The 26,908-nt window shown below is 42.0% G+C and overlaps 1 protein-coding gene across 1 annotated transcript in view; it reads right to left on the reverse strand.

Annotated features, from left to right (window-relative positions):
• The window catches only part of shank3a (SH3 and multiple ankyrin repeat domains 3a), a 994,510-nt gene that overhangs the window by 860,366 nt on the left and 107,236 nt on the right, over window positions 1-26,908 (reverse strand). The window contains exon 2 of the mRNA XM_060842760.1: window positions 3,372-3,621. Within this exon, the coding sequence (XP_060698743.1) occupies window positions 3,372-3,614 (243 nt within the window). The 5' untranslated portion in view covers window positions 3,615-3,621. The remainder of the gene's footprint in view (window positions 1-3,371; window positions 3,622-26,908) is intronic.

Consider the following 26,908-nt stretch of genomic DNA (forward strand, 5'->3'; position numbering starts at 1 on the left):
GTTACCTCAGATTACAACAGGATCTTGACCAGATGGGCCAATGCGCTGAAGAGTGGCAGATGGAGTTTAATTCAGATAAATGTGAGGTGCTGCATTTTGGAAAAGCAAATCTTAGCAGGACTTAACTTAATGGTAAGGTCCTAGGGAATGTTGCTGAACAAAGAGACCTTAGAGTGAAGGTTCATAGCTCCTTAAAAGTAGAGTCGCAGCTAGATAGGATCATGAAGAAGGCATTTGATATGCTTTCCTTTAGTGGTCAGACTATTAAGTATAGGAGTTGGGAGATCATGTTGCAGCTGTACAGGACATTGGTTAGGCCACTGTTGGAATATTGCATGCAATTCTGCTCTCCTTCCTATCGGAAAGATGTTGTGAAACTTGAAAGGGTTCAGAAAAAATTTACAAGGATGTTGCCAGGGCTAGAGGATTTGAGCTTCAGGGAGAGGCTGAACAGGCTAGGGCTATTTTCTCTGGAGCATCGGAAGCTGAGGGGTGGCCTTATGGAGGTTTATAAAATCATGAGGGGCATGGATAGGATAAATAGACAAAGTCTCTTCCCTGGCGTGGGGGAGTCCAGAACTAGAAGGCGTAGGTTTAAGGTGAGAGAGGAAAGATATAAAAGAGACCTAAGGGGCAACCTTTTCACAGAGAGGGTGGTATGTGTATAGAATGAGCTGCCAGAGGATGTGGTGGAGGCTGGTACAATTGCAACATTTAAAAGGCATTAGGATGGGTATATGAATAGGAAGGGTTTGGAGGAATATGAGCCGGGTGCTGGCAGGTGGGACTAGATTAGGTTGGGATATCTGGTCGGCATGGACGGGTTGGACCAAAGGGTCTGTTTCCGTGCTGTACATCTCTATGACTCTATGTCTCTAAGACTCTGGACTGGTTTGGTCTTTAGCAATCTGGTTGTTCAGAGCTGCTGGTCAGGTGTTAGTTGGGAATTCAAAAAAGACAGCTCCATGGAAGAAGGTGTTCCATCATGAATCTCTCTGCCATCTCTCTCTTTCTCTCTCTCTCTCCATCCTATAAGACCCGGTGTTTGATTTTACACCTTTTTTGCCAAGGTGTGTTTATGGAGATTGTTGCAGGAATTTGGAACAGCATCATTAAGTTGGAATAGTCTGTTGGGTTTTTTGGATAGATTAAGTTATCCTGTATTTTGTTCTCTTTTGTTTGTGTTTCATTCGGTACTCTGTAAATAAATTATTTAAAACTGAGAGGTTTTGACCAGCTGCATCACTCCTGGAATACCCACTTTACACCTACTCAAAACAATTAGGGCTTGGGCTACCTTCTTGAAATGTTTTGAGGGGGTCTGGCCTGGTCCATAATACATGTGCTGCACCAATGCATCAGGACCATAACCCCAGGAGCTGCCTGAGCACATCACACCAGAAATATGCACAATGCCATCAGTAAGTTCTGCAATTCACAATATGCAGGCCCTTACTGTGTCTGGAATCCAAGTCCTGTGAAGAGGTGACCGTTGTCATTTCAAGAGTGTGGCATGTATGCAGTCCCCATGGTGGGAATCAATCATGGAAGAATACTCTAGAAGCTTCTATGTCTCATGAATGGGAACATTGTGCAGGGAAAGAGGTCTTAGTTCCCAGGCCCTGGAATAGTCTTCATGCCATTCTGTCTCTTTCACTGTTCCTTCAACCTCTGTGCATTGGTGAGAGTAAGGACTGAAGATGCTGGGGATCAGAGTCAAACGTTGTGGTGCTGGAAAAGTACAGCCGGTCAGGCAGCATCCGAAGGGCAGGAGAATTGACATTTCGAGCATAAGCTCTTCATCAGCACCACACTTGTTGACTCCCTGTTTCATTCAAACACTTTATGGCTCAGTGACTTCCCCTGGTATTTTGTGTCAAATGGTAAAAAGAACCAACAATAAAGCTCACTACATGTGCACTCATGTCAACACAATATTTATATAATACAACCTCTTGAGGCATACACAAGATCAAAATCAGCCAAAATTTTACACTGAACCTCTTAAGATCAGGCAAGCAGTCAGAAGAGTATCTTAAAAGAAGGCAGATGTTTTAGGAAGCGAATGATCAGAAGTGGAGGGATGCAAGCATCTCAGAGGCTTGGAGAAAATGACTGATATGGGGAGGGCTCATGAAGGGATTAAGGCAACAATGAGAATTTTGGACAGGGAGTCAATCAATGTCAGGGAGCACAGGGCTGGTGCTGCAAGTTACAGCAGGGGCAGGAGAGGTTTGGATGTTCTTCAAGCTCTTTGTGCCTTGTCCAGGTATCCAACCAGTTTATAGCTCAGTGACTTTCCCTGGAAATGTCACAGAGATGGTATTTTGTGTCAAGTCAGAGGGTGAAAAACAGAAAGCCCGATAGGAGAGCATTGGGATGTGTGTGTGTGTGTGTGTGTGTACAGGGCATCAAAGGCTTGCAAATTTTGGCTGGGACACAAAACCAGATTACTATGAAAAATAAATCAGGAAGAATACAATAGCCCACTGCTCCTACCTCCCCAGAATTAAATATTTGCCTCTGCACGGCCAAACTGAAGTAATGTCCTTGGTGGGAAAAGGAAGACACTTAGGCTCACTGTCAAATCCTTATGCCAGAACTAGAGGGCAAACTGGGGAGAGAGGATGAATACTTTACAAATAGGTAGCAGATGGGGATTGGTGGGTTTAATCTTGCAGGTCAGTCCTAGAAAACCAAGAACAATGGTGTGTGCACAGAATTAAACATTTAACTCTGGTGACATGAAATACAGTTCACTGTAAGATGAAGACCAGGGTGCTATGTATTAATTAGCGTATATATTGCAATCCCATGCCTACCTTATACTGGCCTTGCTACATCCAAGCTTGTAACATTCTCCCACTGATGTCACATCACGTGTATACAGGCTACCCAACCGGGGAATTACGAACTCAGAGCGACCCAGCGCATTAGTTAACACACAGTTTGGGAAAGAAGGGACGTCTACTGTCACAGTTCAACCTACAGTTAACAGGAAAGCCTTGAAACTACGACTGCGGGCAAACTGGTGAGTAGCAAAGTGACTCTTTTTCAAAGAGCATCCCACTTTCCCTATCGAAACACACAAAATGATGGATTAATCACAATACCAGGACAGCATTTTTCGGAGCTTGCAATCTCTGGGTACATACACCAAGGGTGTTTTATATACCTGCTGTCCACTGTTGGAAGACAAATCCAGCAAACTAAGGGTTAAACTCTGGCTTCCCAGTTCAATACATGCAGAGCAAACCTGAACGCTACTTTGTGTAGCAAGTGCAGTGTCAGACCCACCCCTTTCGCCGGAGAAGGTAACTGCATCTGTCAATTGCAGGGAAAATTACACATCGAAATCGCACATTACTGACCGTCTGCTCCAGGTCAGGGACCCCAATACGAATGACCACAGTGCTGGGCGCGGGGTTGTCCATTTGCTGTCCGGTTTTAGCTGCTGTACTCGTCCTGATGGTGTGGTAGATGGTGTCCTCTCTGCTGAAACTCTCCTCCTCTTCACCCTCGCTGCAGTTGCAAGTGTTCTGCTGCTGCTGCTCCTCCTCATGTTTCCTGGCTGTCGGACTGAGAGGCATGCTCTGTGCACTAACCATCGACATCACATCACTGGGGGGAGACAGAGAGAGGGAGAAAAAAAACACCACAGTCAAAACCTCTTGGAAACCCGCGCACACACACACACACGCTGACACTCACACTCAAACACAGACATACACTCACACCTACGCATTCTCACACAAATGTGCACACACCGTACACGTACGCCCACACTTCGGGACACTTGATCATCCTCAAGTTCACACTGATCGCAGATTTTACACAAATGTATAAAAGACTTTGTTTTACACACATAACGCTCAGACACAGCAACACGTCCACACTCGCAAACACTCATTTACATACACACTCTCATTACACGTGTAAAAACTCAGCTATACACACGAGGCGGGCGAGATTCATACATATTCATACGCTCAACATCCTCCTCGGTAGTTTCCAAGCACGATGGCATGTCCCAAGGTGCTTCACAAAAAGCGAATAGCCTGACACAGAGCAGGCATCAGGACAGCAGACCAAAGGATTGCTCAAAGCTGCTGGTACCATGAAGCACCATTGAAAGAGAAAGGGGTTTCCTGAGCTTGGCTCCTCCACAGTTGCAAGTAGAGGAGTAACCAAAATCAGAGGGTACTCAAGTAGGTAGAATTAAAGGAACACTGAGATAGAGTCAGACAGCACAGAAGTGGCACTGGTCCATTGGGTCTGTGCCTAACCACATGAATGCCATTTTCCAACACATGGTCTGTAACCATGAATCCAATTCCAGGTTGGGCATTCCTAATTTCCCCTCTGGGTGACACAATTTCTCCTCAAATCCAATCTGAACCTCCTGCCCTTCACTTTAAAATGATGCCCTTTTATTCTTGGCCCTTTAACCAAGAGGAATAGAAGCTTTCCATCCACACTGCCTAAACCCCTTATAATCTCATACACCTCTGACAGGTACCCCTCTCCACCTTCTCCACTCTAAAGAAAACAAACTGAGCCTATCCAGCCTTTCATAGAGTCCCTACAGTGTGGAAACAGGCCCTTCAGCCCAATAAGTCCAAACCAACCCTTCAAAGAGTAACCCACCCAGACCCATACTTCTAGCCTATTACTCTACATTTACTAATGCACCTAACCTACTCATCCCTGAACACTATGGGCAATTTAGTATGGCCAATCCACATAACCTGTACATCTTTGGATTGTGGGAGGAACCCAGACTTGGAGAGAACGTACAAACTCCACACAGAGAGTCACCCAAGGCTGGAATCGAACCTGGATCCCTGGTGCTGTGAGGTAGCAGTGCTAACTACTGAGCCACCGTAGCACCCCATTCCAGGCAACATCCTGGTGAATTTCCTCTGCCGGTGCAATCACATCTTCCCTTTAGTGAGATCCTGAGGGTTGTCAAACTACAGGAGGTTATAGATGGGGGGGGGGGGGGGGAGGGGGTGGAGTGCAAGATCATGGACTGATACAAAAATTTTAAACTTGAGGCTTTAAGGAATCAATGTACAGTCAAAAAGTGCACATAAATATATAAACACAAAGACACATGTATGTGTTCTCTCACATACAGCCAATCACATAGACTTAAAAACGTAAGATATTGCTGCATGGTAGGAGGCCATTTGGGCCATCGTACCCATCCCACTTCTCTGAAGGTGTGATTGGATTTGATCCATTTTCCTCCTGTTTGCCCATAGCACTGAAATTTCTCTCCTTTAAATATTTATCTACTTCTCTTTTGAAATGTAATACTGAATCTTTCTCCATTACCATTTTGGCAGTACTCTCCCAATGGTAGCATCTTGCTGGGTTATAAAATATCTAAATTTTTGGCTCCTTTTGCCAATTGATTTAAGTCTGTTCTTTGGTTAACAAATTGTTGCCCATGGAAACAGCTTCTCATTTTGTTGACTCAGAATGTTCCTTATCTTTGAACACCTCTATTCAGAGAATGTTCCCAGCTTTGCTCACCTTTCTGCATACCTCAGTCTTTCATTGAGTATTCTAGTCACCCTTCTCTTACACCATACCAGACCCTTTAGCATGCTTTGGAAAGTGTAGTGCCCATAAATGAAAACAATATACTAGCTCAGGCCTAGTGAATGTTTCCCATATATTCCTTGCTTTTGTGCACTTTATTTATGTATTCTCCTTAATATTGTATCATACGGATGATCTTTCCTTTTTTTCACTCTTCCTTACAAAATTGATCACTTTGCACCTCTCCCCATTCGATTTCATGTGCCATTTGCCTGCCCATTGTAGCAGTCCAAGGCTCGGAGGTCTGCTCCTATCATCAATGCTTACTAATGTTATAAATTTCAAACTTCATGCAAAACAAATGCAAAATGGTGTCCTATCTTCCAATAGATGTTGAAATTTAGTCAATATTAAAAAGAGCAGTGGTCCCAATACTAACCCCAGTGGTCACCATGATATACCTCCTCCCAGTATGAAAAACAATAGTTTATTGCTATTCATTGCTTTCTACCTGTTAACTGATGTCGTGTTCATGCCACCACTGTGCCATTGATCATATGGGCTCAGCTTTGCTCACATGTCTATGATGTGAAGTGCTGCATTTTGGTTGGAAGAATGAAAAGGGGCCAGACAAATTAAAGGGTCAGTTCCAAAGCAGAGGACTCTGGAGATGTATAGGTACACAAGAATTGAAGGTGTCAGAGCTGGCTAAAAAAGTGGTGAATAAAACATACAGGAATTTGGGCTTTTTTTAAACAGAAACACAGACTACATAAACAAGTTATTATAAACCTGTATAAATGCTACTTCATTCTCAACTGGAGTACTGCATTCAGTTCTGGCCACAGTACTTGAGAAAAAATTAGGATTAAAAGGTTATTTAATGGTGGTGCTCAAAATCATGATGGATCTACACAGAATAGATAGGATCCATTTGAAGAAAGATTGAGAACCAGAGGACGTCAGTTTAAGGTGATGGAAAAAAGAAGTGACAGTGAAATAAAGAGAAACCTTCTTATGTAATGAGTGGTTAGGGATGGAATGCCCTGACTGAGATGTGAGTTTGTGTTTTACACAAACACATACTTATGTATGCTTAGCCATGTCTATATATGGTATCTATATACACACAAGCATATAACAAGTTCAATGTACATATATTTATACATATATTTCCACAAACACACAGGCACAAATATGTATGCACACCCAGACAATAGAGACTACAAACCTTTAACTCCTTAATAATACATGATTACAAGGTCTGGTTACTGCTGCAGCAGAACGATGCATAGTGATAAATGCAGTTTTCCACAAAAACAAAACAAATATTTTATCTTGATCTTGCTGTAGTATTTCTTCAATTTTATGTATAGATTTCCTTGACACACATGCACACAAACACAAAACTGATTCATCCACTGCTTGCCTGCTGCATGCAATTCTAAAGGAACAGAGACTGAGTATGCCCACAGTAGCAGTGAGCTCCAATTGTGTCCCCTGAATGCTCACTTTCAATTATTAAAATTTGGGATAACTGATCCATTTGGAAGGGTGTGATTATATCTGCTTATTTGTCACAAGTGACAGACCAAGAAATATCTGAACTCAATATCTAAAAGTGCAACCTACATCTGCAAGATTTGATTAGTCAAAGGATGTGTATTGATCTGGTACAGGACTTTCCTGACACATGGGATCATGGATGACATTGTTGTAAATGGGGTGCCTGTAGGTAAGGTAAATGTAGGTTGCTGAATGTGGACAGGCTGTTATCTTGTTAAATATCTATTCCACAACAAAGAGGTATCTTTACTCTGTATCTAGCCAATACTCTTGTTGACCTGGGAGTGTTACACTGACAGTGTTGAGGAAGCTTCATCTATATCTAACCTGCTTGGTCTGCCATTTATTTCATTATAGAATAAAATTCAGAATGTAACCTTTCAAAGAATTATTTTATTGCTATAAAATTGAAAAGGTATCACCTTTGTTTCATGGGCTAAATGATACCAAAGACCAAGAGATACTTGAAGGAACAGAGGATACAGAGAGAGAGGGAAATCAATGGGAACTCTGAGTTATACAAGGCACAGAATAATGGTAGAAAGATAGATACAAGACAGAGAGAGAAATAGAGAAAAATATGGCACAATTTCTAGCTCTGTGAGAATTATAGATGCACAGAATGATCATAGCTCAGAAATGAGCCACTTCAGTCAATTGAGCTTATGCTGGTTCTCAACCGAGCCAGTGAGTCCCACGTCCCTGTTCTTTCCCCTTATTCTAAAAAAATTGGTCTTTTCTTGTACTTATCGAATTGTCTTCTGAACATCTCTGCTGAATCTGCTTGCACCAGGTAATGCGTTCCCGATCCTAGCTAGATACTAAATCATCATTGGTTCTTTTACCAATCACTTAAATCAGTGTTGTCAGTCCTTCATCAATGAGAAACAGCTATCTTTCTCTATTCTGCTGAGATTCTCCCTGACCTTAAAAACCTGTAATGAATTCTGCTCAACTTTTTCTGCTCTCTAAGACAAACAACCTGCAAACTATTCTTGCAATTCCTTAATTCCTGGAACCATTCAGTTAAATCCCTTCTGTATCCTCTATAAGGCCTTTACATCCCATTTTTACAAACAATACTCTGTTGTGGGTGAAACAATGTTTTATATAAGATTATCGTGAGTTCTTTGTATTTATATTAAATGCCTATAATTATTAAGTCCAAGATTCAGTAATTAATTGCTCTCTTAAGCTGCCTCCAATGACTTATGCATGCAATTGCCCAGATCTATTCATTCTCTTTGAATTAACTCTTTTATTTCACCTTCCTTTATTCTCCTAGCACTGCATTTCAATTTATACTTATTTTCTTTAATTTTATTTTCCACATGCTCACCTATTCCAACAGCCTGCCAATAACCTCTTGAAGTATATTACCACTCTCTTTATTATTCATTACATTTTCCAAATACTAATGATGTCTGCAAAATTTTAAATACACCGTAGTTCCAAGTCATTAATACTTATCAGAAAAGGGAGGTGTTAGTGACTTCATGTGAACTCCATGATACACCTTTATCCTGTGCAAAACTAGTGGCGTGCCACAAGGATCAGTTCTTGGCCCTCAATTATTTATTAACTGCATTGATGACTTGGTGAAGGCAGCTAAGTGTAATGTTTCCAAATTTGCAAATGACATAAAAATATATAAAGGCAATGGTGAGGAAGTCTTCAGAGGGATATAGGGATGTTAAGTGAGTAGGGAAAATAATTGGAACATAGAATGTGGGAAAATGTGAGGTTATGCACTTTGGCAGGAAGAATAGAGGAGCTGAATATTATTTAACTGGAACAATACTGCAGAAAACTATAGCACAGTTGGATTTTATGCATAAAATTGCAAAAATAGCTGGCATCCAGGTTTAGTGGGACAAGGGGAAGGCAATTGGAATGTTGACCTTTATTTCAAAGAGAATGGAATGTAAAAAGAGGGAAGTTTTGTTACTGCTCTGCGAGACATTAATTCGGCTAAATCTAGAATACTGTGTCCCCTTATCTAACTCAACATATATTGGCATTGGAGATGGTCTAGAGACATTTCACAAGATTTATCCTGGGTATGGAGAGGCTGTCTTATGAGGAGAGGTTGGGTCTGTAATCACTGGCATCTAGAAGAATGAGAGGCAATCTTATTGAAACATACAGGTAGTTCTCCTACAACTCTGTAGTTGCATTTCAGTGAAACCTGACTTAATAGAAAGATGCTGAATAGAAATAATGCGGCCAATGGGAAAAGTGGGGTTAGGGACAGACCAGCAAAAAAAAATCACTCACAATCGCTCAAACATCACCCAAAAGCCTAATGCAAGGTTAGCACAGCCTGAATAAAAGCTTAAATCATATTTATTAACAAAACAAAAGTAAATTTAACACATAAAATTGAAAATTGAAAATATATTTTTAGTGCTGGGACAGAGGGTCATCATCATCACCACCTCCAGGTGCAGTTGTGGTTGCAGAGGTGAATGGCTATGGTTTATTGTCTTCAGACTGTTTCTGGGGATTGGTTTAAAAAAGAAAACATTTAGTTTTTGCTGCGTTGCCTTTTCTCTTCTGTCTTGAAGAAGCTGTTCATAGGGTGCCAAATGATGTCTTATTGAAGAACTGCTATCCTCCCAGGTTCTGTGTTGTACCCGTTGGCCTCTAAGAGCTGCAACTGTCTCTCGATTTCCCTCAGGATAGAAGACAAAAGAGAAGGGGAAAGCTCTCATGGCGTGTGTAAGAGTAATGCAGTCCTGGTGGAATTGTACAGGGCTTAAACAGGAACTATACAAGAGTATTCTTGTCTCAGGGGGAGAGCAATGAATATTCATGAGTTTAATTTTTGAGATGAGGCTGCTCAATGTATAGTTCTGTATGTCTCACACACTCTGTTGGCAGCTGACATTAGCACATGTGCAGAACAAAGCATGTAAAACAATCACAGTTGGAATCATGCTATTGTGAATAGAGGTAAGCGTTCTTGAAAATACTATTCCTGAATTCTTCAGTGACGTTATAGCTGAAAATGTGTTGCTGATCAAAGCACAGCAGGCCAGGCAGCATCTCAGGAATAGGGAATTCGACGTTTCGAGCATAAGCCCTTCATCAGGAATGAAGGGCTTATGCTCGAAACGTCGAATTCCCTATTCCTGAGATGCTGCCTGGCCTGCTGTGCTTTGACCAGCAACACATTTTCAGCTGTGATCTCCAGCATCTGCAGACCTCATTTTTTACTCAGCGACGTTATAGCCAAATTGTGCCGTCAAAACATGCTTGCTGTGAGATTATACCTCTACAAGATTTTTTGGGGACTTGACAGGGCATATATAGTGAGATTGTTTCCACTTGTGGGAGAGTCTCAGACCAGAAGTAACATTCCTCAAGTAAGGTCATCAAATTAGGAAAGTGAGGAGGAAGAACTTCTTCTCTCAGAACATAAAGTTTCTGTGGATGTCTTTACCACAGGGTGGATTAGTCAGTATATTAAGACTGAAAGAGACAGATTTTTAATCATAAGGGAATCAAGGGTTATCGCTAAAAGGTAGGAAATTGAAATTAAGGATTCAGATCAGCTACAGTCCAATTGACTGAGATGATGAGATGAATTGCCTGGCAGCGCTCTCCTATTTTGAGAAGAATTGCAAGATTATGGTGAGTAATGCTGTACAGGCAGTTCTTCCAGAACGCAATGGTTAGCACTGCTGCCTCTCAGCGCCAGGGACCCGAGTTCAATTGCCGCCACGAGCGACTCTCTGTGTGGAGTTTACACATTCTCCTCGTGCCTGTGTGGGTTTCCTCCAGGTGCTCCGGTTTCCTCTCACAATCCAAAGATGTGCAGGCCAGGTGAATTGGCAATGGTAAATTGCCCGTAATATTCAGGGATGTGTAGGCTAGCTGCATTAATCAGGGGTAAATGTTGGGGAACGGGTCTGGGTGGATTATTCTTTGAAGGGTCAGTGTGGACTTGTTGGGCCGAAGGGCCTGTTTCCATACTGTAGGGCATCTAATCTAAGCAATTGTTGCATTCCTTTGTGACCCCACTCTATATAAAAATCACACAATACAAATAACACAAAGTGTTGGCAATCTAATTGCACTATAGCCAACACACATTTTAAAAGTTCGCGATTTAGAAACAGCGTTCTCTATTCACCCAGTCATGTCACAGCCAATTCACATTAACGAAAGACCTGTAATTCTAATCTTTACTCACCAACATTGGCTGCATCCTCACTGGACCTGGTGACTTAACAGCTTAAAGGACACATGTTATTTTTATATTTTACCACCCCTTTATCAGTTTTTAGCCATTCAGTATCTGAACTACCTCTTTTACTGCCAGTCTCAGGATCAGCAGATAAAAAAACATATTTATTCTAACCAAGCCTTGTGCTCAAGTCTCCTTTATCTTCCCAATCACTCTTACTGTCCATCACGTGCTTATGAAGACTTTGATTTTTTTAAATGTTAGCAATCCATCTATCAATGCCGTAGTACTTTAAACATGATTTGGAGATGCTGGTGTTGGACTGGGGTGTACAAAGTTAAAAATCACACAACACCAGGTTATAGTCCAACAGGTTTAATTGGAAGCACACTAGCTTTCGGAGTGACGTTCCTTCATCAGGTGATAGTGGAGGACTCAATCCTAACACACAGAATTTATAGCAAAAATTTGCAGTGTGATGTAACTGAAATTATACATTGAAAAATAGATTGTCTGTTAAGCCTTTCATCTGTTCGAATACAGTGATAGTTTCACTTCTTTCATGTGTAAATCACAAAACCCTTTTTTTTAAAGTTGCATTCTCGGGATAGCTGTTAACAATGGTGATAGCTAGCCAATATGTTGAAGGTGTTAGCCCCTTGTGTTGTCTGTCTATGACATGATGTTTAGATTGATTCTAATCTAAAAAGTGAGATAACAGAGTTTTACATAAATCATGCAGTTTTTGAGCTCAGAGTTCTACATGAATGTATGCAGTTTTTGAGCAAAGTGCAATGTAACGGCAAGTACAAATTCACCGCACAAAATATATGTGTACATGTGGGTCTTTGTCTGTCTGTCTGTCTGTGTCTGTCAGGGGTGGGGGTTTTTTGTGTGTGTGTGTGTGTGTGTGTGTGTGGTGAGTGCAGAGTGTCTTAAGTCTGTGAGGGGGTGCATGTGTGAGTGTGGGAGTGTGTGTGTCTATAAGGGTGTGTGTGGGTGTCTGAGCGCGCGTCTGTGTGTACCTGTGTCCGTGTGTATGTGAGAGTGTGTGTGTGTGTAGGAATACCTGTGTGTGTGTGTGTGTGTAGTGCAATGGTGATCACCTGTAATGTGACATGAACCCAAGGCCCCGGTTGAGGCCCTCCCTATGGGTACCGAACTTAGCTATCAGCCTCTGCTCGGCCACTTTCCTCTGCTGCTTGTCCCAAAGTCAGCCTTGGAGGATGGTCACCCGAAGGTCCTAGGCTGAATGTCCTGGACCACTGAAGTGTTCCCCAACCGGGAGTGAACACTCCTGTCTGTTGATTGTTGTGCGGTGCCCATTCATCCATTGTCGTAGCCTTTGCTTGGTTCCCCAATGTACCAAGCCTCCAGGCATCCTTGCCTGCAATGTATAAGACAGACCAACGTTGTCTGAGTCACATGAGTACCTGCCATGTACAGGGTGGGAGGTGTTCCCACGCGTAATAGTGGTATCTATGTCCACAATCTGACACATCTTGCAGTGTCAACCGTGACAGGGTTGTATGGAGTTGTCCTGAGAGCCGGGCAGTTTGCTACGAACAATGATCTCTTTGAGGTTTGGCAGTTGTTTAAAGGCAAGTAGTGGAGGTGTGGGGAAGGTCTTGGTGAGGTGCTCATCCTCATTGATAATGTGTTGCAGGGCACGAAGAACATGGCGCAATTTTTCAGCCCCTGGGAAGTACTAAACAACGAAGGGTAACCTGTCAGTTGCAGCACATGTCTGTCTCCTGAGGAGGTCATGATGGTTCCTTGCTGTGGCATGTCGGAACTGGCTGTTGATGAGTTGAGCATCGTACCCCGTTCTTGTGAGGGCATCCTTGAGTGCTTCCAGGTGTCCGTCACATTCCTCCTCATCTGAGCAGATCCGGTGTATGTGTAGGGCTTGTCCATTGGGAATGGCTGTTTTAATATGTTTTGGGTGGAAGCTGGAGAAGTGTAGCATTGTGAGATTGTCTGTGGGCTTGCGGTAGAGTGTGGTGCTGAGGTGTCCGTCCATGATGGAGACGCACGTGTCCAAGAATGAGACAGTCAAGAGTAGTCCATAGTGAGTTTGATGGTGGGATGAAACTTGTTGATGTCACTGTGTAGTTTTATCAGTGACTCCTCGCCACGGGTCCAGAGGAAGAAAATGTCATCAATGTACCTGGTGTACAATGTTGGTTGGAGATCCTGCATAGAAAAGAAATTTTGTTCGAACCTGTGCATAAAAATGTTGGCATATTGGGGTGCAAATTTGGTCCTCATGGCTGTTCCTTGTGTCTGGATGAAGAATTTGTTGTCAAAGGTGAAGACATTATGATTGAGGATAAAGCAGATGAGCTGTAGGATGGTGTTTGGAGATTGGCAGTTGTTGGTGTTGAGTACTGAGGCTGTTGCCGCGATGCCATCCTTGTGGGGGATGCTGGTGTAGAGCGCGGAAACATCCATTGTGATGAGGAATGTTCCCGGTTCGACTGGTCCGTGGGTGCTGAGTTTCTGTAAGAAATCCGTAGTGTCGTGACAGAAGCTGTACAATAGGTTTCAAGATGCCTTCTACATAGCCAGAGAGATTCTCACATAGGGTCCCATTGCCCGATACATGGGACGTCCTGGTGTGTTGGCTTTGTGAACCTTTGGAAGGCAGTAGAAGTCGCCTACATGAGAAGTACGTGGGATGAGGGCACGTAGGGAACTCTGAAGGACTGGATCCAAAGTTCTGATCAGTGTGTTTAATTCTCGGGTGTGTTCTTTGGTTGGATCAGCTGGTAGTTGCCTGTCATGTTCCTGGTTGTTCAGGTTGTCGGTACACTTCCTTGCAGTAATCTGTTCTACTCTGAATGACAATGGCAGGGTTTTGTGATTTACACATGAAAGAAGTGAAACTATCACTGTATTCTAACAGATGAAAGGCTTAACAGACAATCAATTTTTCAATGTATAATTTCAGTTATATCATGCTGCAAATTTTTGCTATAAATTCAGTGTTACGATCGAGCCCTCCACTATCACCAGATGAAGGAGTGTCGCTCCAAAAGCTAGTGTGCTTCCAATTAAACCTGTTGGGCTATAACTTAGTGTTATGTGATTTTTAACGTAGCACTTTAAACATCTTAAGTAAACCTTCCATTGGTCTCTTTTGTTCCAAAAACAATTCTAATCAATTCAACATTTCCTTGTAACTAAAATTGTGTTCTGCCAAAATTCTTGAAAATCCCTATTTTGTACTTTCCTCAATGTGATCACATCAAAACTGCAGTGCAGACACCAAACTGGGTGCAGTGCTCTAATTATGGCTGAGCTCATGTCTGATAGCATTCTACAAAACACTCCGGCCTCTTACATTATATCCGATATGGCCTCTCATCTCCCATACTTACCTGTCCTTCTATCTTAAAAGCAGTGTGAAGGGGCACTCAAAGACCCATCTGTTTCTCCACACTTCTCAGTATCCTACCATTTATCATGTATTCCCTCACTCATGTCGTACACATCCACCTTGCCCTATACCCCTTCACATCTTCCATGTCCTGATGCTCCCTCACATCCCCTTTGTATCCTGTATGCTCTCCATTCCATTTCCCTTTGTTATCCCTTCTATGACCCTACATTTCCTTTCAACTAGCAGCTGTGACAACAAAAGGATGCTGGGCTGATGGTCAGACTATTGAGTTTCAAGATGTCCTGAAGATGAATACTTGTTTCATTCGGGATCTGAAAATGTGTTGCTGGAAAAGCGCAGCAGGTCAGGCAGCATCCAAGGAACAGGAGATTCGACGTTTCAGGCATAAGACCTTCTTCAGGAATCACTGAAGAAGGGCTTATGCCCGAAACGTCGAATCTCCTGTTCCTTGGATGTTGTCTGACCTGCTGCGCTTTTCCAGCAACACATTTTCAGCTCCGATCTCCAGCATCTGCAGTCCTCACTTTCTCCTCATTCGGGATCTATTAACACACCTTGCAGAGGCGTGCAAGCTTTGTTTGATTGACATCTTTTTACCTTCCAACAGGTTATTCTTCCTTTGATACTGTTTTTCAATGCCTGCATGTTCATTTGCATGGAATTAAGTGGATTCATTTTTCTTTTGAAATTGATATTATGAATGACAGTGTTTGCTTGACACTTTTATGAGGTTGTAAGTTGAGATATATACTTCACAGTAGACTTTCAAATCATCTTTGATTAGTGCGTCAATTTTAGGAGCATTTCCTAGACATGGTAGCCTTACCGATTGCTTTTCAGTTCTGCTCATTGTGAATGCAGGGAGAGTTGATATGGGAGGTGCTTGGGGTTATCAAAGTGTCATGGAAGTAGAGTGGCATATGGAAGGTCATGGAGAGGATATGAATGGGCATAGAGAATCTGGGATATGGAGAAGCATGGGGTTATGAGGGGACACCAGCAACAGTATTTAAATTTATTGCACACCAGTTTTCAGACTGTTCAGCAGACTTCCACCCCCAAGACCCAGAAATCAATTCATTTGGCAGGATTCCAAGTCAAGAACACACCTGTCTACATAAAAATACCAAAAGCGTGGCAATTTGAATTTCCAGCAGGGATTTAAATTGCAAATCCAACATCACTTATTATGAGCATTGGGTTAAGAACTGACATGATTCACGACCTAACAAAAACAGAGAGCAGTGGGAACAGGCAGGGAAATTCAAAACCATGGACTAGAATGCTTCCATTTTGGCCTTGATGATGCAGACCTACTTCAAACTGGGAGACGGAAACTTAATCCCTTCTGAAAGGGCATAAAATAACTATTTTTAATGACAGTATGACAGCTTCCTGCATCCTTTTACAGGTCTCACATTATTCTGACCAAATTCTTTAAAATGAATTAAATTTTTTAAGCCATTTGCAATTTGTATTTACTTTCTCTTGATTATCAATTTAGGAACACCTCCATAACTGGCACACGCATAGGCTTGTAGACTTGATTCATTTTAGTCTCAAGAAAAAGGCCCAATCACAGGGACATTGTTTCACTTCAAAAGTTGATAATGTGATGTTTACTCCTTAGTTATGAATTCTAGTGTATCTCATGCAATCACTTTTTTTTCAGTCAGTCATTCATGGAATGTGGGCATCATTGGCTAGGCCAGTATTAATTGCCCAGAGGGCAGTTAAGAGTCAATCACATGGCTATTGGTCTGGAGTCCCATGCAGGTCAGACCAGGTAAGGATGGCAGTTTCCTTCCCTAAGGGACTTTGCTTATATTCAGTTGTGGATCGTGGACCTCGCCAGCTGGCCACCGTTTTATTGTCCTTTCCTATTTGCCCTTGCACCTTGAGAAGGTAGTGATGAGCTGCCAGCTTAAACTGCTGCACTCCACATGCTGTAGATTGACCTACACTGACTTTAGGAAGGGAATTCCAGGTACCAGATGGATTTTTTTCTGACAATTGACAATGGATTCATGGTCATCATTACACTCTTAATTCCAGATTTGACTTCAAATTCCACCATCTGTCATGGCTGGAGGCAATCACTCTTTGAGTCTCTGGATTGACCGTCCATATACAAGGCATATATCAGAAGTGTGATGGACTCTTCACTTGCTTGGACTAGTGCAGCTCCAACAGCAGTTTGTTCATGATCAAGTGATCAATATCTAGTGAACTCTGATCATTATTTGATGGTTCCTGATTACTGTTCAATGACCAATCATTCTCTGGGAGTACTTGATCACATTTCAGTGGTACCGTCACTATCCGTTGACTCCTAATTACTCTCTCATGACACCAGATCACAGAACAACAGTACTTGTTAACTCCCTGATAACCAAGCCCTGATCACATGCTGGGTGTATCTCATCACCATCCAGCTATCTCTGATAACCACCCAACCATCCAGTTAACATGGTTAAATCTGATCACCACCTGGTGGTTATAGTACCTCCAAACAAGCATAGTTTTTTTTTAAACGATGTCCTGAGGAAATTTGCTATGTGTGAAGTATCCATGAGTTATTTATGTAATGAAACAATCAGCAAAGAAACTGGTCTGGAAATATGTGTTAGTGTGCTTAGTTGAAAGCTGCTCACTGGTCCCTGAACTGCTTTAAACTAAAGCCACACAATAAGCCACAAAGCGAGTTACTGTGCTTAAAATCTCTGAACAAGTTTAATTCAGCAAATCTTCCAAAGAACTGTCATAGTACCAAGATAAAACACACCAGTCATTAAAAAATGCAAAATTCAGTCCAGACGTAGGAACTAGGATGTAGCAGGTTATCTACAATATAAATTAATAATTTGGATGACAAAAGTGAATATACTGTTGCCACGTTTGCAGACAAGACAATAATAGGTGGGAAAGCAAGTGGTGGGATGTCACAAAGAGTCTACCAAGGGACGTGGACAGATTAAGTGAGGGTCAAAGGTTCAGCAGATGGGATGCAAAGTGTGAAAGTATGAGGTTATGCACTTTGACAGGAAAAACAGAAGAATTGGAGATATTTAAATAGAATTCCTCATCCTTGAATCACAAAGAGGCAACATCCAAGCTCAGCAGTTAACAGGGAAGGATGGTTGATCTTTATTTCAAATGGAATGGAGTTTAAAAATAGGGAAGTTTTGCTAAAATGCTTAGACTGCACCTGGAAAACTATGAGCAGCTTTGGGTCCTTTACCTAACCAAAGATATACTGGCTTTGGAGGCTGTCCACAAAAGGTTCACAAGGTTGATCCTGGGTCTGGAGGAGTTGTCGTATGAGAAGAGCTTGAGTAAGTCGGGTCTGTTCTCTGTTGGCCTTTAGAAGAATGAGGTGATCTTACTGAAACATTCAAGATTCTTGGGGGACTTGAAAGGGTAGATGCAGAAAGGTTGTTTCCCCTTGTGGGAGAGGGCATATCTCAACATAAGGAATTGCCCATTTAAGACTTTCTCAGTGTAACCAAATTGCGGAATTCTTTATTACAGGGGCTATCGAGGCTGGTTATTAAATATATTCAAAGTTAAAATAGATAGATTTCTAACAAGAATTAATTCAGGGGACGATGGAGATAAGATAGGAAAGTGGAGTTGGAGATTAGCCATGATCTCATTGAATGATGGAGCAGATATGATGGACCAAATAGTCTACTTCTGCTCCTATGTTGTATGGTCTCATGGTAACACACAGCTGGGAATTCCTGATCCCAGTTGAGATTCATCAAGTGGCATTTACCCATTATCCCTATTTTCAAACTCATCCGCCCTACAATCCCTGAGACATCAACGCTCCTCTAACTATAGCCTTGAGCATCAAATTCTCAAAAACTGGCAGGTTTGCTTATAGCTACATAGGCTGTAAGCTGCAGAATCACCTCTTTCAAAAATCTCTACTTCTGTGAATAGGAAGGGTTTGGAGGGATATGGGCCGGCTGCTGGCAGATGGGACTAGATTGGGTTGGGATATCAGGTCGGCATGGACGGGTTGGACCGAAGGGTCTGTTTCCGTGCTGTACATCTCTATGACTCTATTCCTCTCTCCTCCTTTAACACACTCGCTAAAATAGAACTCTTCTGATCAAACCTTGTTGTTTGCCTCCGTACCTTTTAATATGTAGTTTGATGTCAAATGTCAATTGATCATTGTCCTGTGAAGAACTTGCCTTTGTTTTACCATGTTAAAGGAACAAATTATTCCAGACTTACTCTGTTTAAAATCCAAATCAATATGTTTAAAAGTCCCATAAGACTGACTTTCAATTTTAAATTCTGCTCTAATCTTAACATGTTGAAATGCGTGAAAGGCATCCTTTCTGACAGCAATAAAATATTGCTAGTTCTGTTCATTACTTGAACACAAATTTCAGTAAAAAAAATTATGGCAATATATCACACCCAGGCAGAGCTTCAAAATAAGGCGGAGCAGATTTAGGACACAGTTGAGGAGGAAATTCTTCCCCCAAAGGGTGAGAAATTGGTGAAATTCCTTGCCCCATGAAGCAGTTGAGGCCAGGTCATTGAATGATTTGGTTTTTTGAACGATAAAGAAATTAAGGGATACGGTGAGAGGGCGGATAAGTAGTGGGGCTGAGTCCACGAAAGGATCAGTCATGATCTTATTGAATGGGAGGGCAGGCTCAAGGGTCAGATGGCCTACTCCTGCTCCTAGTTCTTACGTTCACTCTTCCACCACATTCAGCCAGACTATGGACCTCTGTTCTTGGCTAGGATCCTGAACATTCAGGAAGTAGTTAAAATTGACAGCAGCCTTTTTGTGCATGTCCCACAATTATTGTATCCTTCTATTCACCTGAGCCGGCTAAAATATTTCCACCCGCTCTGGGCAATTAAAATTTGGACATGATAGCTTTATCCTGTATCTCATGATCACTGTCTTCCCCTGACCTTACCATAGTCTGTGTGTCTCTGCACTTTAAGCATAAACTGCTCAGCGTCCAAGATTTTTAAACTGTGAAGAATTACAGTTTAATTGCCAGATCTGACAAATACTATCTTACCATCATAACCTATCACCTTTACCAGGGTAATTCTATTCCCATGGCCCTTTTTGATTAATATAAATCTCACTGAATTCTACTTTCTATGAGTTTCAACAATGCTTGAACACTCTCTGAATTTTCCTCAAGACCTCAGTCTTGACTAAAGCCCATTTTCCTGCATGTAAAACATACGATGTACAGAGAAAATTGAAATTTCGTGGTATACTTTTTGGAGGAAACAGTCTTTGACAAACCACAGAGAGCATTTAAGTGCTGGTCAATTGATACACATTTTCATCCTTCCCCCACCTGCCCCGCCCAACCAGCAAGAGAGAATTTTTTGAATGAAATGCCAGTATTAAAATCATAGATTCCCAGCAGTGCGGGAAAGAGGCCATTCAGCCCATCAAGTCTGCACTGACGGGCATCCACCCAGACTCATCCCTTTCCCCATAACCTCACACTTCCCAGGGCCAATCCACATAGCCCACTCATCTTTGGAATGTGGGGTGAAATTGGACTACCCAGAGAAAACCAAAGCAAACAGGGAGAATGTGCAAACTCCACACAGATAGTTACTGAGGGACCCAAGTCCCTGACACTGTGAGGCAGCAGCTCTAACCATTGAGCCACCGTGCCACCTATATCAGGAAAACTTGTCAATTTGCAGTCTGAACGATCAGCTCGACCTTAATAGAAAATTTCATCAGTCACCACATGCCACCTTTCATTGCTGAAGCAACTTCCAGCTGTGGCATTCATTAAAATAAAAGTTCAGAAAATTTCTGTCTACAATTAATCAGAAATGTAGCTGGTATCCCAAGGCAAATCCTTGTCTATTTCTCTATGGGTTTGTCTACATGAACCCCTTTGTCTTTACTAAATACTGTTGTAGGAAGATCAAATCTGCCTGACAAGCCGATGAAAATATTGTCTTTCTTCCATACCTTTACGTCCATGAGAGTCACATGCCAAAGGAACTTTTGCAATACCAGCACCATCAGATTTTTTTTTATATATGGATTTCACACTTCTCACAAATCCTTTCTATGAGACATGTACACTCTCCCTGAATAGCATCTGTCTTGCTTTGAATCTTTAACAAATAGGATGAACAAATTATCTTTGTAACTTCAAGAAAGTTTGTCTTTTGTCCCTTTTCTGATTATTCTGAGCTGACATAATTAATGTTTGTCTTATATTCTGAATAAAAATATCAGGTTTTGTTTGATTTCATTTTGATTGGATTTATTATTGTCACACTGTACCGAAGTACAGTGTAAAGTTTTGTCTTGAGTGCAGTACAGGCAGATCATATCATACAAAGTGCATAAGGGTTATAGAACAGAATGAGGAATACAATGTTATGGCTGCAGAGAAAGTGCAGAAAGAATGAGATCAGCATTAAATTTAAAATTTGAGAGGTCAATTCAGAAGTTTAATAATAGCTGTTCTTGAATTTATTGGAACATGTATTTAAACCTTTGTGTCTTCTGCCCAACGGAAACTGAGGTCCGAGGGGTCTTTGAGGCAGTGCGAAGTATAGATGGAATCAGTGGATGGAAGGTTGGCTTGCTTAATGGTCTGAGCTGTGTTTTTACAGTCCTCGGCACAGCAGTTGCCGTATCCGATGCATCCGGATAGAATGCTGTCTGTGGTGCATCTATGAACATTGGCAAGAGTCTTTATGGACATGCTAAATTTCCTTCGCCTCCTGAGGAAGTAGAGGCATGTCGCGCTTTCTTGACTATAGCATCCATGTGAACGGACAAGGATACAATAGAGAGAATACAATAATAATCTCACTGTGTAAATGGATATATAAAAGTAATTTGCTTAGCTTGCATTATGTCAAGCTTTAATTATAAATTTTTGATAGAATGTTTACTCAATAGCAAAGACTTCTCACTAGTGATCACATCAGAATATGTAAAATTGCTTACTCTAGCTATTTTACCCAGAATTACATGCACTCCAGCAATCTCAATGTAATGTCATCAACAAAACTAAAGAAAGTAGTAATTTTATATTCCTTATTCTTGCATCAATCCTCATACTTAGTGAATCATTCTAACATTTCAAATAATCTGTTCCACATACTGCAAAGTGCAAGCAGTATCTAGTACACAGTTAATCAAGTCTGCAAATAACAAATTCATCACAAGACTCAAACTCCTTGTAACCAGTTAAATTTGTTCAAATTCTTCATTATTTCTTTCCATTTCATCAGAATTCTCTGCATCGTATTATTTTAAGGACCCTTTTTGGGTAGCTATTACATGATTATACAGAGCCGCAACATACTTGAAGTACCTATTAACTGCTCCTTGGGCATGCCTGGAATTCATCCACTTATTATCTCTGTTCCAATTCTGTCTTCTGCTTTAATAGCCAGCTTTTCTAAAGGTTTTCATTCAACTAGTCTGTAAAACCTTGCATTGCACTGATACCTAGATCCAATATCTGGATCTTTTCAAAATGTCTGAAACTACTAATTCCCTTAGCCTATGTATCACCAAGGAATGTCCTATTTGTTTCAAGCAAGGAAATGGGAATAAATTGCCCTTAAAAATTCTTTCAAGACAAGACGTCTGATTTAATGGGGTCTCCTCTTCAGGGAACTGAACGTGGGCTAGAACAAGAATCCTGTCCATCAGAGCACAATTCAGCAAATTAAGTGCTATTACCAATTCAGACACCCCCCAAATTGAATTCCTGTCACTGCTTTACAATCTGCTAAAGTCCATGTTATAGTCTTTTGTGCAATAATCGTGGATTCTTCAAAATTTATCAAGGTCTGACCATACCCTTATATGGATTTAATAGATGATCTGAGTTGTAATTTTCACCCAGGAATGCTAATAGAACGTTCAAACCTTCATTACCATCAGCAAGCTGAAAACAAATTTTCTTCTGATAGGAAGTGGCAACACCATGGTAATACCACCTTTGTGATGAACAGATTAGTAAAGATAAACCTGCCAGCTCTGTCATTGGAAAGAGACGATTGATGATGCTTTAACTGAAGAGTCACACACCTCAGACAAGGGTAAAATTTGAGGAGAAAAGTCCTTCAAGGTAATCTTAGCAAGTGTAGGAATTGAACCCACACTGTTGGCATCACTAACCAGCCATCCAACCAACTTAGCTAACCAACAGATAATTGCTGGGCCCCTTGCTGAGATATTTGCATCATCAATAGCCACAGGTGAGGTGCAGGAAGACTGGAGGTTGGCTAACGTGGTGCCACTGTTTAAGAAGGGCGGTAAAGACAAGCCTGGGAACTGTAGACCAGTGAGCCTGATGTCGGTGGTGGGCAAGTTGCTGGAGGGAATCCTGAGGCACATGATTTACACGTATTTGGAAAGGCAAGGACTGATTATGGATGGTCAACATGGCTTTGTGCGTAGGAAATCAAGAATTGCAAATGTGATTGAGTTTTTTGGAAAAGTAACAAAGTGGATTGATGAGGACAGAGTGGTGGATATGATCTATATGGACTTCAGTAAGGCGTTCGATAAGGTTAACCATGGGAGACTGGTTAGCAAGGTTAGATCTCATGGAATACAGGGAAAATTAGCCATTTGGATACAGAACTGGCTCAAAAGTAGAAGACAGCGAGTGGTGGTGGAGGGTTGTTTTTCAGATTGAAGGCCTGTGACCAATGGAGTGCCACAAGGATCGGTGCTGGGTCCACTACTTTTAGTCATGTATATGAATGATTTGGATGTGAGCATAAGAGGTATAGTTAGTAAGTTTGCAGATGACACCAAAATTGGAGGTGTAGTGATCTGTGAAGAAGGTTACCTCAGGTTATAACGGGATCTTGATCAGATGGGTCAATGGGCTGAGGAGTGGCAGATGGAGTTTAATTTAGATAAATGTGAGATGCTGCGTTTTGGGAAAGCAAATCTTAGCAGGACTTATACACTGAATGGTAAGGAACCAGAGAATATTGTTGAACAAAGAGACCTTGGAATGCAGGTTCACAGCTCATTGAAAGTGGTGTCGCAGATAATAGGATAGTGAAGGCAACATTTGGTATGCTTTCCTTTACTGGTCAGAGTATTGCATACAGGAGTTGGGAGGTCATGTTGCAATTGGTGGATTGAGCTAAAGGGAGAGGTTGAATAGGCTGGGGCTGTTTTCCCTGGAGCTTCGGAAGCTGAGGGGTGGCCTTACAGAAGTTTACAAAATCATGAGGGGCATAGATAGGATAAATAGATAAAGTCTCTTCTCTGGGGTGGGGAAGTCCAGAATTAGAGGGCATAGGTTTAGGGTCAATGGGGAAAGATATAAAAGACACCTAAGGGGGAACATTTTCACACAGAGGGTGGTACATGTATGCAATGAGCTACCTGAGGAAATGGTGGAGGCTGGTATAATTGCAACATTTAAAAGGCATTTGGATGGGTATATGAATAGGAAGGGTTTGGAGGGATATGGGCCAGGTGCTGGCAGGTGGGACTAGATTGGGTTGGGATATCTGGTCAACATAGATGAGTTGGACTGAAGGGTCTGTTTCCGTGCTGTACATCTCTATGACTCTATGACCAGATTTGTCAGAACTTCAGCAGACCAATTGTTTGCTGCACAATGATCTTGGTTGCAGAAGGGACTGCATTATAATTTACACTTAGCCTGGGTCAGGGGGTTACATAAGAGAGTCGTAGCCAGGGTTACATGCATCAGTGTAAGGCATCCAGCCCTTTAAAAAAAAAGCAAAGGCAGAGTTCACAAGAATAAAGGCAACATGGCAGCTTCCAGGATAGCTCATGCAGAATTCCATGATGATCACAGATTATGTATATTAACCGAATGGTATCCTTTTCTGTTGAAGTAGGTTCAGTTATAATATGGCATTGCCAATGTGACATGTGTGCAGACAATGGTGCCCTGCCCTATGTGTAAAAGCCATTGCCTGAGCTGCAGCAATGGCCTTGTCATGGGGAAGTGAGATGAAGTGAAGTATGTGATCTGGCACAAATTGAATCAGCAGCCTTAATACATCAAAGGAGGAGAAATCCCACACAGGTCCCCAGTGGCTCCTTTGAAGCATCAGTAACATTAAGGACAGCCACCAGGACAAGATGGCCACCTACTCCTTCATGTTGTGGATTCCATTCCACCAATTGGCAACGTTTCATGACAGCATCCCGGGAGATCCTCAGCATGTGTGGTGACACTGTGCCTTAGTCAGCTGGTGGAAGTGGCATCAGGGATGATAGACGCTGACATCCTGCACATCCTCAGGGGACCTTCGTCTGTGTCCTGTTCATGTGGAGGCTGATTGACATCTGCTCTATGGCAGCTGGCTAAAGAAACGGCAATTGTTGATGGTGGTGATCTTCTTGTTCCACAACAGAATGTTAACACAAACCCCACAGACATGGCTCCCATTGCTGATCTGAAGGTTGACACCTGAGAAATACAGATCAAACGCAAAAAAGAGTTCAAGCTAACAGGAATGGTCTCCAAAGTCTTGGAAATTCCCTCTCAACCACTGAAACTCTCAGAGCAAAACTATTAGTCAAAACTTTTTTTCACTTTGACAAAGAAGCAGCTGTCATATCTCTGCATGTAATGCCTTTCTGAAGTGTCAATTCTTAACCTCATCGATCTCTGCTTGTTCCTCTTGCCTTGTTCAGCCTGACGTGCCTCAGGAAGCTCAGGAAACCTGTACTCTGGCAGTTAAAGTCAAAATCCAGGGTTAAAATTGCAACCAATTGTCTTTCACCAGTCGTTAATATCAGAACCTCCCATGAAGGTTTTCCATGTGCAAAGAAACATGCACAAGGTAACTGCAGAAATAGACGGGGCCTACTGTTTTCCCAACACTTTGACACGTTGTGTTTCTTTGGCCTCTTGCGTGCACCAGCACCAGATCACTTTGTCAGGTGAAAATTCAGCTGTGAGAGTGAAGGACAGTCATACTGCTGATTTAAAATCTGATTGAAGATTTGTAGCTCGGGTATCCGTTGTTGTGGTTCTGCTCGCTGAGCTGGAAGTTTTTGCTGCAAACGTTTCGTTCCCTGGCTAGGGAACATCATCAGTGCTGTTGGAGCCTCGTGTGAAGCGCTGCTTTGATGTTTCTTCCGGTATTTCTATTGGTTTGTTCTTGCCGCTTCCGGGTGTCAGTTTCAGCTGCAGTGATTTGTATATGGTGTCCAGGTCAATGTGTCTGTTGATGGAGTTTGTGGATGAATTTTCATCCCCAGACTCCATCAACAGACACATTGACCTGGACACCATATACAAACCACTACAGCTGAAACTGACACCCGGAAACGGCAAGAACAAACCAATATAAATACCGGAAGAAACATCAAAGCAGCGCTTCACACGAGGCTCCAACAGCACTGATGATGTTCCCTAGCCAGGGAACGAAACGTTTGCAGCAAAAACTTCCAGCTCGGCGAGCAGAACCACAACATACTGCTGATAACAGAAGTCCTCGTTCACTGACATTCTGGGTGAGCGATCATGTCGCAGTTTACAGCAGATACCTTACCTCATTGACACTGAATGAGAGACAGTAATACTGCTGAATGTGGTACTATTTATAATCAGAAATGATATCTTGTACCTGTATTATTGAGGAAATATGATCACCAGCAACATTCAAACTTGGTCTGGATAAATCTTTGTTAGATTTAATCAGATCAAAATATTTTATTTTGCTTCCCTTCCAGTATGATCTGAAGATTTGAACCCAGAAAATTCACCGGAATCCAGAATAGAGTTTTTACAGCATGGACAGAGGTCCTTTGGCCCATCAAGCATCCATCTATTCTGATCCCATTTACTAGCAGAATGTTTTTTCCACGGAGAGTGTTTGCTGTGTGGAATGAACTGCCAGAGGGAGTGGTGGATTCAGGTACAGTTAGAATGTTTAAAAGACACTTGGATAAATAGATGGACAAGAAAGTTTTGGAGGGATATGGGCCAAGCACAGGCAGATGCGACTTGTTTAGTTTGGGACTATGGGTCGGCATGGACTAGTTGGACCAAAGGGTCTGTTTCCCAGCTGTATGACGAACAGCTGGCTCTGGCCTTGAATGCTGTGGTGTTTCAAGTGTTCATCTGAATAGTTCTTCAATACCTTGAGAGTTCCTCCCTGTACCACCTTTTAGGCAGTAAGTTCCAGATTCC

This window comes from Hemiscyllium ocellatum, chromosome 23 (genome assembly GCF_020745735.1).
Source record: "Hemiscyllium ocellatum isolate sHemOce1 chromosome 23, sHemOce1.pat.X.cur, whole genome shotgun sequence".
Lineage (NCBI taxonomy): Eukaryota > Metazoa > Chordata > Chondrichthyes > Orectolobiformes > Hemiscylliidae > Hemiscyllium > Hemiscyllium ocellatum.